Here is a 14,107-nt window from a genome sequence, read left to right on the forward strand (position 1 = left end):
AGTTCCGTCATTAAAGACGGAAGTTTCTCTCAGCGAATTTTTCTTATCGCCTGACAAACGTCCTCTGAGAAACACTTACGACAAATCGCGGGGCGTGTCTGTTGGTTTGATGATTGGAAATGTGTTGACTAGACATAACCTCCTTGTAACTGCCCAGAGTAAATTCTTAAATTCAAAAATCATTTATTCACGTAGGTAACATAATGTACACTTGTGATGCGTCATTAAAGAAATACATACATACATAAAAGGCCGGCAACGCACTCGCGAGCCCTCTGGCATTGAGAGTGTCCATGGGCGGCGGTATCACTTAACATCAGATGAGCCTCCTGCCCGTTTGCCCCCTGTTCTATAAAAAAAAAACTATTTTGCGGAGGACGTGATACAATCGCAATTTACAAATTGGGTGAGCGGTATCACGCTAGGTCACGTGACCTTTTTCCGATAGCGGTTCAAACCTGTAAGAGATTTGTTTAGTTTCATTGAAGTGATGTTCTATATGTGTAGTTATGATGAATGTGTCTGGACTTATTTGGATTAACAATATGTAAAATATCTTCTAGGTCTGGTGGTATCAACGCTGATGTACTGTGTGATGAGAGACAATTCGGGCGAGGCAAAGAACCTAAGGTATGAAAATAACATTGTTAAGATACATGTAATTGAACTTATTTTATTTTGTAATACTGTCCAATGACTTTGGCGCTTATTGAACTTTTTTATCGAAACTGGTCCTGAATTTTCAAAAGTTTGACACAAAACTTACATAATACAAGAACCCATACTAATTTTGGTATAACTTCTAACTTGTTCCATTTCCTCATCCTTGGATTCCATTTCTTTTGTGAATTTAGCTCAAAGCCCCTTACTCTGCAACTTCCAATAGCGACAGCGATACTGTTCTCTCAATATCTGTAGCGCTGATGTCGCTGATATGATATGAGAGGGCCCAGCAACTACTTCTGACAATACTTAAACAGTCAAAACCGTTTACGACGACATCGTTTAGAGCAACATACCGGTTATATTGACCAAAATCAAATGTCCCGGCTGAATTCTATTGTATTAGGTTCTTAATAACAACGTCATCGGCTGTTACGACTATCGGTTTTTACGACTAAATATATGCAGTCCCTTCGATGTCGTAATAACAGATTTTGACTGTATATATAAAACTTCCACAAATATTTACTTATTACAGGCATTAAAACTAGCCTCAGATCTGGGCAATCAGCTTGACGAGGTAGAAGGTGTGGTCAATGAAGGAGTAAGAGCCGTCGAGCAACAAGGCGGAAAGACGATACAAGCCAGGTAGGTTGCACAAGATATACCAATTAATTATAGCCTGGCTTCGAACACACGACCACAGCGAATATTGCTTTTATAAGTTATACAAGATTCATTGAAACAAAAAAACAATTGAACTTGACCACTATTCAAAGTCGCTCATTCCAAAAAATATATTTATAGAACATTTGGGAAATAATAAATTAAATCAGCAATTATAAAGCCCGACCGATGAAAATATATGTATGCGTATGACATTGACACATTATTCAGAGTCCCATTACTTCAATTTTTGAAGTGAAACTTCTTTATCGGGGTTGGAAAAAAATTTAGTGTAAAATTTTTTCGTTACGCGTCATATTTTTCCGTTACGCGCCATCTTTTGAAGTGAAACTTCTTTATCGACGTATGGGAGAAATTTTGTAGCAGGTTACGCGCCATGTTGCTTTTTGAAGTCAAACTTCTTTATCGGCGTTGGAAAAAAATTTACACACATTTGTCACATTTTTCGGTTACGCGCCATCTTTTTCTTGTTCCTACCACGGTTGATCCGAAAAGATTCGAAGCCATTAGTAACAAAAATATATAATAACGATAACAATGATAGTAATACTAATAATTCTATTACAATTAATGAAATTCTGTAATAATCTTAGTACTACATAGTATTTGTTTTCATGTCTATGATAATAAAAGCCTTTTGTTAAACTTTATCTAGTTTAAGTTTATTTAACCAATTTCTGTAAAGTTGCATATAGTAGATCATTTTTCGAAAAATAAGGTCATAAAGAAGTTTCACTTCTTACGTGTGTACACCTACATGCACACATTTTTATTATTTCCAAAAGATACTTCGTTATATAGTAATTACCTGGCTATTAAAAGGTTGTGGCATTTTTACTCACATAGTCTAAGAATTACACCACACACAATCAAACTGACACCACACCTGACAGATGACAATGATAATCAATAATGACATTTGAAAGATTGTTGGCATTTGAAGAATTAGTTCCACTAGTTATGTGCAATTTGGCGAGGTTTATTTATTTTTAGTAAAAAAATAAATAAATTTTATTGGTCAGCTTTTACAATATTCCGTCGTAAGTTTGCAAATTGATATAAAAAAATATTGTCTCAAGCTCAATAAAACTTGTATAGCAATTAACCGTGTTATTTAAATGATGCATAATTTTTTATCCGTTACAGCAATATTCAAATATAATATTTTCAAAACTGTTTAGATATAGTCGGGTTATTAACAAGTCATCATTTCATATATTTTAGATTAGAGGCAGCTCACAAATGGTTACTTCACCCGGCAGCCGAACCTGCTACCCGTCTTGAAGGACAGAAAGCTATTAGCAGCATTGTGGCTCAGGGGCATACTGTATGTTTAAAATTGTTATTTGAATGATAAAATCATTAGAGAACAATTCAGAAATGTTTTAACCGATGCCATCATTATGACGACTCGGAACCTTGTACCAGTTCAGATGTCTTATTGCTTATCAATACTTAAAATAGCATTTATGACTAATATCCGAGCCAATAGAGCGTGCGTCAGACTTCACACTGCTTAGTTCAAAGATTAAATTTTAGATTGCCGATAACCTGCACGGACGAGAGAAAGCTGAAATAATGCAGCTCTGCTCAGAGGTGCAACATTTGTCCGACAAGTTGTCTGATCTGTGTATGCGCGGACGCGGCGACTCAGACGAAGCCAGGGCTGTCACTAGGTAGGTTTTTTAAACATCCTCTATGTACAATTGTACAATAAATTATTTACTTTGTTTTCACTTATTACAAATGTTCATTCGTTCCGTATTATTTTTAAACCTGTTAATAAATGTCCAATTAAAGAATAATACTCACTTGTATTAAGAAAGGTATTTTAAATTGATGACAGTCGAACGCAACGTTTCGTCTATCATTTTACATTCTTTTCCCACACTTTAAAACAAAAAACTATTAATTCTTAATATCGTCAAATTAAAATCCCAAGCCAAAATTGTCAGGATAAAGTTGAAAAAAATCTATAAAGCTAAAACGAAACGATTATCTTCACAGTATTTATAATTATTTTTCTCATAGTACTAATTTTGTTATGCAGCGAGGTGTTAAATATAAAATAATTTTCAGGGAGTTGACGGACAAATTGCATGAGTTAAAACGCGGCTTGGACCGTGCTGTCGTCAATCGAGTAGTTGAAGACTTCATAGATGTCGCTGCACCTCTCAGACACTTCACAGATGCTGTTAACGCTCCATTAGGTATTCATTATTTATACTTTTCGTACTCCTTCTTTTTCTACAAGCGAAAGTGTAACTCCGTACGTCACTTGGCCACATTTTACGTCACAAAAAGTTTGTTTCATGGGCAATATAAAACACAAAAAAAATCTCGTTAATTCACAATTATTTTGTTAATTATTTTTGCATTTCTTGTACTCTACCCTTTGTAGGTGTTTCTTTTTCATTGTTCCACATTGGGGTTGCCTGGAAGAAATCGCTTGTTAGCGATAAGGCCGCCCGTTGCCTTATATCTTTTGTAACCTGCTTTTTTTATTTTTATTATGTTGTATTTGATTAAGGTAATAAAGTATAAATAAATAACATGATTATTTAACAAAAATTATAGTATATGTATATATGTATATGCGATTTTTATACATGAATTTAGTAACATATAATTTAGAAAATCGCTGTAGTGTATTCAAGGTTCAAACATAACGAACTCCAGTTCAAACAATTTGAGTGACACAAACTTGGCGATTAAAAAGAGTGGCGGAGAGTTTCTTGTCAGTCCTTCTTGCCCGCTCTACGCCCTTGACTTGCGAACTGGTAGTAAATGTAAATTTAGAATCAATTTAACATTTTCTCTGTTGAGGTTTATAAGTGTACTTGGTTACCTATATGAATAAAGTTATTTAAATTTTGAGTTTGAAAATACGTGTATATTAAACTTTCCTATTGATAGAATTAGGACAAAATATTAAGTATAACCATTGAAACGCCTTTACATAGTAAATTTAATTGTATTCAAATGAAAAGGAACCCCGGGCCGCGAGTTAAAGTTCGAAGAGAAGGCGAATGGCTTGCAAGCGTTTAGCGGGAAGGCTGCTGCCGCTGCGGATATGGTGGCTGCTGGAGTACGCCATAATAAGAAATTAGCTGATATGCTGCATCATAATGCTAAAGAGGTATGAAAAAAAAAATTGGTTTCGTTAATTTTTTACCATCTTTATTAAACCAGACTGAGGATAGTAAGCATGTTTTTTGTGTAAGTCTAACTTTTTGTTTGATTTTAAAATTTGCCGTAACATCACCATGTATATATTAGAATTAAAAACTTAATTCTTATAAGAACAATTGAAATAAAAATATGAATCTTTAAGAAAATTATTATTGGGTTTGCCTAATTGAAAATATAAATGTAATATGAAAACAATTTTCAGGTCGAAAAACTTTCCCCGCAACTGATTTGCGCAGGAAAAATTCGTCTACATTATCCCGAAAGCAAGGTATTGTGATTTTTTTTATACTTTAAAAGCCTACTTATTACATTAATTAAGTTTAATACTTATTGAGTATTCTCGTTGAACAGAACAGTAAAATCCTGAAAGTTTTTAAATTAAACATGATTTAACTCAATGGGATATATTTAATAAAATTTCAGTGTTTCCTTTCCCTTATACAAGGCTTGATTCGATATTTCTTATTAAGGTCGCAGAAGAACATTTCAACAACTTAAAGAACCAGTACGCGGACGCAGTGTTGCGCTGCAGAGACCTTTGTGACCAGGCACTTGACCCACTGGACTTTGTAAGGACTGCGGGTATGCAATTAATAATATTTAAAATGTATATACATAACAATTTATTATATCCAACGCGATTGCATGTGCATATTATAAACTAGTTCGTCCGTTAAAGAAGAAATTGTGGATTACTCAGAATAGAAGGAAAAAGTTCATATTCGACTTGTCCATAAGTAAGCCAAATTTATACAGAAACTTATACAGTTAGTCGTTCAGCGATGACATCATAAAATTTAAATTATTGTATTTTTGTTTATATGTATTTATTTAATTTAAATGCAATGTACCAAACATTTCATTTTAGTGGTGTCCAGTTCTCAATTGCTATTTCATTAAGCTTTTACGCCAAAATACAAAAATTGTAAGTAGTACCTAACGTATTTATTCACGGTCATACTAACTATAATACATATTTGGTCATTTTAGGTGAGCTGATGCAGAAACATACATATTTATGTGAAGACGCTATCCGTAACAACGACTCACAGAAAATGGTCGACAACACATCCGCTATCGCTAGGTAAGTGCAATAACACAGTACAGTGTATTTAAGTACCATAATCGTAATGAGAAAGACACATATCCGGGTCTTTTTAATCACTGTTATCAGCTCTATAGCAAATTTAAATAATTACTGTTTCGTTGAACGCTTGATGTGGATTCATTTAAGTGTCGTGAAAAAGTTTATGATACCCCCCCTTCACTACACGGATACTATGTGTAGTGAAGGGGAAAGCGTGTAGAAACTTTTAAATATGATTAAAAAAGTTAATAGAGAGACAAGCGCGTCTACGTACTAAGGGTCATGACGTTCGTATCTCAAAAACATTTGGATTTTGTCAATGTGAGTTTTTTGACTCTAGTAATAGATGTCGAAAACGACATCAAACAAAAATAAAAATTAGCATAAAATTTAACAAATTAGATTAGGTAGTTAAATTTGTTGTGATTTTAATTATTTTTAATTTAATTGTAAATAAGATGTCGAAAATATATATAAAGAATGAAAATTATTTTTTAGGCTGGCGAACCGCGTACTCCTCGTGGGTGGAGCGGAGCGCGAGAACACTGAAGACAGTGAGTTCGCTCTAGCTTTGGGTGCTGCCCAGCAACGCCTACAAGCCAGCATTCCGCCCGCCGTAAGACACGCGAAACTAGTCGCTCTTCAAGACCGAAGCGCTGTTCCCGCTTGGAGAGCTGCTAATAATGAGGTATGGTCCGAGTCGGTAAGGGAGCGTTCAAGTATTACGTCACGCAATTTTTGGAGATTTTCTCCCCCCCCCCCCCCCCATGTAACGCGCCGTAACGTTTTTCTGTAAATTTTCAAATTACAGATGAAATTAAATTTTAAAATTCCCATTAGTAAAACGTTTCGTGACCAGCCAGTGACTCTTTATACCTAAATGTTAACATTATGTGGTGTACAGTACTGGAAAGTCGAAAATAATATTAACAATAACGCGTAATTAAATCCCAATCGCATCGTTGCGTTTTACAAAAGGACCCTTTCCCCCCAAAATTCGTTACGTAATACTTGAACGCTCCCTAAGAGTCATAAGTGGTATATATTGTACTGAAGCATATTTTATTTATTTAGATTGCTTTCTGATGTAATGTTATAGGAATAAGCCTAAAGGCTTAACTGGGGTTCTTATGGGCGTTATAATACTTTACAAGCTGAATAGATTATAATAAGATAAACATAGTGAACGGGTTGTCAATTTAAATTCAATTATTCAATAGTGTTATCGTAGTAAGTATTAAAAAGTAATAATAAGCGACCATCTAGATACAAATAAATTATAATAACTTCCTTGCACTGATACTCCTAAGACACGGAATTATATTTAAGTATTTCCACTGTTTATCAGATAATTAAAGCGTCGAATGGCGTAGAAGAAGCCCTAGCCCGGCAGTACGGGCCTCCACCGCCGCCACCGGCATTGCCGGAGTCGTTCGCTGCCCTCCGCGTCAACGTGCGAGAGGCCGCGCCCCCCAGGCCTCCGCCGCCAGCCGTCTCTGCGCCACCCAGGCCTCCACCTCCAGACACCGATGACGAGGGAGAGGATATCTTTGATAGGCAGCCCCATCCTAGTCAGCCAATTTTGGTGAGTATTAGATTAAAAAAATTTAAAAATATTAAATTTCTCGTGGTTGAATTACGTTTAAGCATGCGTTTCCACTAAAAATTGTATATTGAAACAAAAGTTACAAAAGTTTATTTGACTTGGTACCGATTAAGTATGTCAAAGAAATACCGTCATTTACATTTAATTAAGATCAATTCTTTTAACTACAAATAACACTTTAGCTTAAATTATAACTAGCGAACACGTTCAACGCACCGATCACACTTTTAATAACTTACATCGATCCAACGTCTCATCCCCACAATGTTCCGCTGAATACTCTAGACACCACTCGAGGCATTTGTTCTGCTCTGATTGGTCGTTATTCTTATGAATATGAAACAATTAAATACAATAAAACAAATCAAATTAAATTATAACTCTTAAAACTAATAGAATAAATCTCAATGCTTAACAACAAAGCAATAATAATAAATACGTATAATAAACACAGTACTGTTAATAATAAGTAATCTTATAAATTAAAAAAAAAACTAAATTTAATTATTAACAGAAACAAAAATAATTCTAAATAATTATCACTGACATTCAGGTGGCAGCCCACAACTTGCACCGCGCTGTCCGGGAATGGTCTTCGAAGGACAATGAGATCATCGCAGCCGCGAAACGAATGGCTATTCTCATGGCTCGACTCTCAGACCTCGTACGATCAGACTCTAAGGGTAAGTTACCAATTTATTAATCACAATTATCATATATTACTGATATATGGTAAACATTATTCACTATATATAACATCCAAAATTCCGTATCACCTCGACGTCCGTCGTTCCCCAACTGAGCAATTTAAGTTTTAGTTTTTGCGCACCACCACTATGTAGAAACAAAAAGACTGAAGTATTTCCGTACTAATTCGACTTAGGGTAGTTCAAGAATAGAGCGTACCAATTCTTAATATGACGGCAACGTACTTGCGAGCGCTCTAGCATTGAGAGTGTCCATGGGCAGCGGGTATTACTTAACATCAGGTGAGCGGCCTGCCCGTTTGCCCCCGTTCTTTAAAAAAAGTGCCGTCCAACAGATACATCACGTAACACGCTTATTAATTACAATAAATAATTTACTTATTTAATGATTACGTTAATATATGATTAAAAATTAAATATGTACAAATGATATTTATCTAAATATATTACAATGTACCCATTTTTTTATTGAGATGCTATAAGTAAGTACCTATTATTCCTACGTCGGATTAAAACTAAAGATAGGGAATATTTTTTTATAGTTCAAAATGTAGCTGTTGTCTAAAGCATACAAAGCGAAAGAGAGCACATTTTAGGCACTTTTTATATTTGAGCAAATCTTTACATAAGCAATTCATAATATATTTAAGAATAGCTGTATAAATAACTCTGTGCTTTTTGTAATATATTCTTGGATATAGTGTGCAAAGCTTGCTAAGCTCATATAAACTTGCCAATCATTTATGCATCTGTATATTTCATTTATTGCTGTATTATTGCATTGTCTGTTCGTATGCTACCTGGATAGAAGTCTTTATGAATTTAAGTGGTAAGTATCGTGTGCGTTGTGTTTGCTACGCCTTCCATTAAAAAATACAAATTTATCTCAAAATATATATTTGATGTGTTATAATTTTTCCTTAGTAGATAAATATTTTCATTACCATAGTTTTCGAATTATATTTGAACTATGCTTTAGTTCCATATATAAGTGTATTGTTCTCACCATGAATAAAATAAAGACAGGTCCTTCATACATATGCCAAATATATATTATATATTTATTATTAACATAATATACAGGTAGTAAGCGTGAACTGATCGCCACCGCTAAAGCTATCGCTGAGGCTTCAGAGGAGGTGACTAGACTGGCGAAGAAACTTGCCCTTGAGTGTACTGACAAGCGAATTCGAACCGTAAGTAGCGCTTGCGCACCCTTATACCATAGCACACTAATGTTGTTTTATATTTACGAAATCTATGATAATAATAATCTATAAAAATTACGCTCTATCATACAATTCGGAGGATTCAAACATACAACAACTTCACTAATGTCATGGACAGCTGATGTTATTGTTACCAGAGCCAGTGATATTTCCCCTAAGTTGTTATTATTATTATATTATAGTATACTAGCTGTCCCCGCGAACTTCGTTTCTCCTTAATGTGATTTTACTTAGCCTACCTTTTTAGTACATACCAACATGGAACATTTTGCTATGCTACCCCAGAGACAGTTCGGTTTTCTGGAATGAAAACTTTTTAGGTTTATCTGTGAATTTTTCTCTATATAAACCTCAGAGTTCAAGTTATTTAAGTTCTTAACTAACAAATGAAAAATAAGGGTTGGTCGTAGCGGGTAGATGAAAATTAAGGGTTGTATGGATTTTGTATGTTGTATCATAAAAAAATTGTCTGAAAAAAAAAATGGGTTTGAAAAATAGATAGTAACCGATTCTCAGACTTACCGAATATGGATAAAAAAATTCATAAGAATCGGTCTAGCCGTTTCGGAGGAGTATGGGAACGAACATTGTGACACAAGAATTTTATATATTAGATTAATCTAATAAATATAATGAAATAAATACGCTTAATCATTACCTAATGATAAACAAAAATATTCTTGTTTTATAACTGTTAATTATTTTTTTCTAGAACCTGCTGCAAGTTTGCGAGCGTATCCCAACTATCGGCACTCAATTGAAGATCTTGTCCACCGTTAAGGCTACTATGCTTGGAGCACAAGGTATGAACTTAACTTTATTTAGTTTACCAATTATATAAATTTTTTAACGCTTTTAACAATATTATATTATTAGTAACCTCCAACCGTTTTTAGAATTAGAAATAAACTTAGGTTCTTTGGATCTGTTTTTTTGTAAATAAAAAATGTTGCCATATTTAAATGTTTGAAAAAATTGAAATGAGAAGTTGCAAAAATCTATATTTTTTTTTAATAACATGCGAAAGGCATTGTAGTCTTTAAAACTATGACTTTTATTTATATCCTCAGTGGGAAAATCCTCTTGAAACATAAAACAATGTTGCCATTTTCAATCACACACAATATTTTTTTTTATCTTACTATCTATACTTGTAAAAAAAAGCTTCTTACTTAATTTATTATATGTATTTTATGCAGTCGGTATGGCGGAGTATAGAGGTATTTATTTACTGTTTAATATATTTTTTATTACCCTAAAATTGTAATTGTATCTAAGATAATGTTGTTTAATAGTACGGTGTAACATTTTCAGGTAGCGAAGAAGACCAAGAGGCGACTGAGATGTTGGTTGGAAACGCACAAAATCTCATGCAAAGTGTAAGTTAAAATATAAACATTTTTCTTGCAAATTACATTTTTTACACTAGCTGAACGGCAAACGTCGTTTTGCCATGTATATTATTTCTAGGAAATATTTTTTTAGTTCAATAAAAATAACTAATATAATAAAAAATACATGATCGTAGAGGGGTTACAATTAAGAGTTGTATGTATTTTTGTATGCTGTATCATAAAAAAATAAAAACAAAAAAAATTGTAAGGACGTTATGCCATTGGATTTATAATAAGACAGATTCATGCTTTAATATTTAAATAATGCTCATCATGGTTCAAGGTTCAATTCTCGAAACAATATTAAATATATACTAGCTGACCCGGCAATAGCAAAACATGCCATGTACATATATTATTTTTAGAAATAATTTTTTTGTTCAATTAAAATAACTATCAATTAAAAAAAATAGGGGATAATGGTAGAGGGGTGAAAATTTAGAGTTGTATGTAGTTTTTAATGGCACATTATAAAAAAAATTAAATTAACATTTCGTCCAAAAAATAATAAAATGTTAGGGGTGGACACCCCTTATCACTCAGGGGTATAAAAAATAGATAGTAGCCGATTCTCAGACTGCATATACAATTTGATAAAAATCGGTCGAGCCATTTCGGAGGAGTATGGTAACTAACATTGTGACACGAGAATTTTATATATAAGATAATCTATTTTCCATTTTTGTTTGTACAGGTAAAGGAAACAGTGAAGGCGGCTGAAGGCGCTTCAATAAAAATTCGCACAGAGCAAGGCGCGTACCGACTTCGTTGGGTGCGCCGTTCGCCGTGGTACCAGATTTAAACTAACAGAATCGGGTAGAAAATATTTTTATCTAACAATAATGCATCTTATATTATTTATAAATTAATACTCCCACAAATAATCAACTATATACTCTATGATCAAAAGCATTGTACACAATATTTCTCTCGGTGCTATATTTTTTGTGTTTAAAAAAGAAACGTGTGATTATGAAATTGAAAGTGCCATTTTAATGTGCTTTATAGGTGTAGGATAGAAGCGTACCCTTAGCACGGGTAATACGAAAAATCTTAACATTTTATAGGGAAACTTCAGGACTTCGTTGGCATATTTTCAAAAATAGAAATTTCAATATTTGATTTGGAAGCAATACCATTATGGATTACGTATACGCCAATAACTACCCTTTTCGTGTTGAAGTATGCGAATACTGGATACTATCGTATTTCGTGCTAAGGGTACTGGTCAGTGTAATGAACGGATTATATATATATATATTTTATACGGATGTAACAATAACCAATTTATAAAGAATTGTCAAATATCAATATCGCCTAATTTAAAGAAACTTTAAAGAATTCATGGCGTACATCATATACGTGAGACGGTGTGCGGGTAAGACGAATCCGACGGTTCTTCATTTTGTACCTACCCTCCTGTGTCGTATATCTGGTGGCTAAGACTACCGGATTATACGTACATGGAATATAAGTTCTTCAGATCATTTAGTTGGTCTTGATTCCCCGCATATAAAATGGCTGAAAAGTAGTATACTGTGTGGGTACATATAAATAATGATTTTATATTGTGCATCATTTAGATTGACCTACCACCTAGTAGTGTAAAATTAGATCGTCCATTTTTAATACATTATATAAATGTTGTACTCATTTTAGTGGCGAGGTGTTCGCTGATATAATTATATTAAACCTAATACAAACTGATACCACTTCGGCATAACTTTTTTCACACCATACTTATAATATCTTGTAAAAATAGGTTTGTGTAATCTCTAATACTGAGCTTTTAGTATATACTATGAATAATCCTTTCCAAATAAATAATGGCCTTAACGTAGCTAATATCTATATTATTAGAGTTTTTATACATCTTAAGAATAATCTTTAATTCTGTCTTTCGAAACTGATTATATTTCATATATACATCATAATCAGCGTATAGTGTATCTAATATCTAAATTGTAATCTATATTTTTATAACTAAATAAATGTATTTTTCATCTCATATAATGTTTAAGAGTTGTGAGGAAGTATTTATAAGCAATAATTGTGACTAAGTATTAAATCTAATGTAAGTTGTTATTGAGTGTCTTGTGCGCTAACTAAAAGAAACGCGTTCTTATACAAAAATCCACAATTAATTTATTTAAATTGATTTTTTTGTATTACGATGAATTAAAATATACATATTTTCTTTAGCGATTATTAAATACATGTTCGGGGTCATCACAATACACATTTATAGAAACTCGGAGCATCTTACCTGGTTCTATTACTTCTATTTTGCAGCAGGCCGTGATGTGATTTCTATGAAAATAAATGCCCTATCGCTTTAAAACTTGCCTAGAGCCCTTGGGCTCTGCTTGCTTAGAGAATTTGCAAGATGAACTAAGGTGGCTTATTGTATTGTACGTAATATGGAAACCAGATTTTAACGATTTCATATTTTACAAAACTAGTATAATCTTGTGTACACTCGACTTTTTTTATTTGCATACCTTTTACCTTTGTTACTTACAATTGTTTTTTTTTTATTTATTGTAATAAAGCTTCTTTTACAATTTGTTTTTTTTTCTTTTACCTTTAAATTTCTCTCCGATTTGGTTTAAAATATAATTTGTTTGTTTGTTCCTTATTGCGTACCTACCGTTTTATATTATAACGGTCTATAGTCAAAATAAATCGGCACCATGACAATGTCCTATTAGTATGGATCAGGAAATGTTTTAGTTGCGATGTATCCATTCATAACATTAGGCAATGAAAATGTTAGTTGCCCTTTATATTATATATTTTTATTTTAAACGTATTAATTACAATAGAATAATTAAAAATAGTGATAAATTGATATTAGTTACGCCTTGCCTAGACAGTATTAGAAATGCCATAGAAACTGTGATGCGAAAAATAAATTATTCTTGTATGTGTCTGACCTTTTTTATTTCAACGTTCGACACAAACAAAATTATTTTTTGACAAATACTTTCAATTCTACAGCGTCGTGAAATTCAGTAAGAAACACCCCCCTGCCCCCTCCCCTAACAAAGACGCGCTGATCTTTTGATAGTCCTATACAAGTGTGGGTATGTTGATTTTACCCGTATTAATGTTATTTAGACAACTTGAACTATTTGGTGTGATAAAGATATGTGGGTAGAAAGATTTTTATGCCTACCTTCACTAGTCATTAGACTTCGAAAACGAAACGAACTCTACATTACCCTGTTGTCTTTTATCCGTCACATTGGGGGTTCTACCAGTTTTCAACAATAAGAAGAGCGAGTGGGACTGGGAGAGTTGAAGAAAAACGTCTTTCTACTTTTAGAGAGACGAAGTCACTAGTATGTAAATAAAAAGCTTTATATAATAAAGTCATTTATTCCCTTAAATTATTTGTACAGTAACAATTAACAAATGTAAGTCTTTAGTTGTGTGCATAGTCGTTAAATTAGTAACAAATATAACGGCCAATTCCAAAACCGAGCTAATCGAAATATAATGATAAATTTTAAACTACCCGCAATATTGAGTGCAATGAA

At 33.2% G+C, this 14,107-nt stretch overlaps 1 protein-coding gene across 4 annotated transcripts in view; it reads left to right on the forward strand.

The window, feature by feature from the left end:
• LOC125057168 (vinculin) overlaps positions 1 to 13,495 on the forward strand; it is a 30,428-nt gene extending 16,933 nt beyond the window's left edge. Inside the window, exons 10-27 of one of the 4 annotated variants that reach the window (XM_047660673.1) lie at positions 564 to 630; positions 1,202 to 1,311; positions 2,575 to 2,677; positions 2,890 to 3,026; positions 3,430 to 3,560; positions 4,341 to 4,489; positions 4,745 to 4,810; positions 5,013 to 5,124; positions 5,533 to 5,626; positions 6,128 to 6,317; positions 6,978 to 7,214; positions 7,789 to 7,918; positions 8,751 to 8,771; positions 9,026 to 9,138; positions 9,884 to 9,974; positions 10,371 to 10,391; positions 10,486 to 10,550; positions 11,260 to 13,495. In XM_047660673.1, the coding sequence (XP_047516629.1) occupies positions 564 to 630; positions 1,202 to 1,311; positions 2,575 to 2,677; positions 2,890 to 3,026; positions 3,430 to 3,560; positions 4,341 to 4,489; positions 4,745 to 4,810; positions 5,013 to 5,124; positions 5,533 to 5,626; positions 6,128 to 6,317; positions 6,978 to 7,214; positions 7,789 to 7,918; positions 8,751 to 8,771; positions 9,026 to 9,138; positions 9,884 to 9,974; positions 10,371 to 10,391; positions 10,486 to 10,550; positions 11,260 to 11,367 (1,945 nt within the window). In that variant the 3' untranslated portion in view covers positions 11,368 to 13,495. The remainder of the gene's footprint in view (positions 1 to 563; positions 631 to 1,201; positions 1,312 to 2,574; positions 2,678 to 2,889; positions 3,027 to 3,429; positions 3,561 to 4,340; positions 4,490 to 4,744; positions 4,811 to 5,012; positions 5,125 to 5,532; positions 5,627 to 6,127; positions 6,318 to 6,977; positions 7,215 to 7,788; positions 7,919 to 8,750; positions 8,772 to 9,025; positions 9,139 to 9,883; positions 9,975 to 10,370; positions 10,392 to 10,485; positions 10,551 to 11,259) is intronic. The other 3 variants (XM_047660674.1, XM_047660675.1, XM_047660676.1) reach the window with 3 other exon arrangements.
• The last annotated feature ends 612 nt before the right edge of the window (positions 13,496 to 14,107 follow it).

The sequence above is a fragment of the Pieris napi genome, chromosome 16 (assembly GCF_905475465.1).
Source record: "Pieris napi chromosome 16, ilPieNapi1.2, whole genome shotgun sequence".
Taxonomy (NCBI): Eukaryota; Metazoa; Arthropoda; class Insecta; order Lepidoptera; family Pieridae; genus Pieris; species Pieris napi.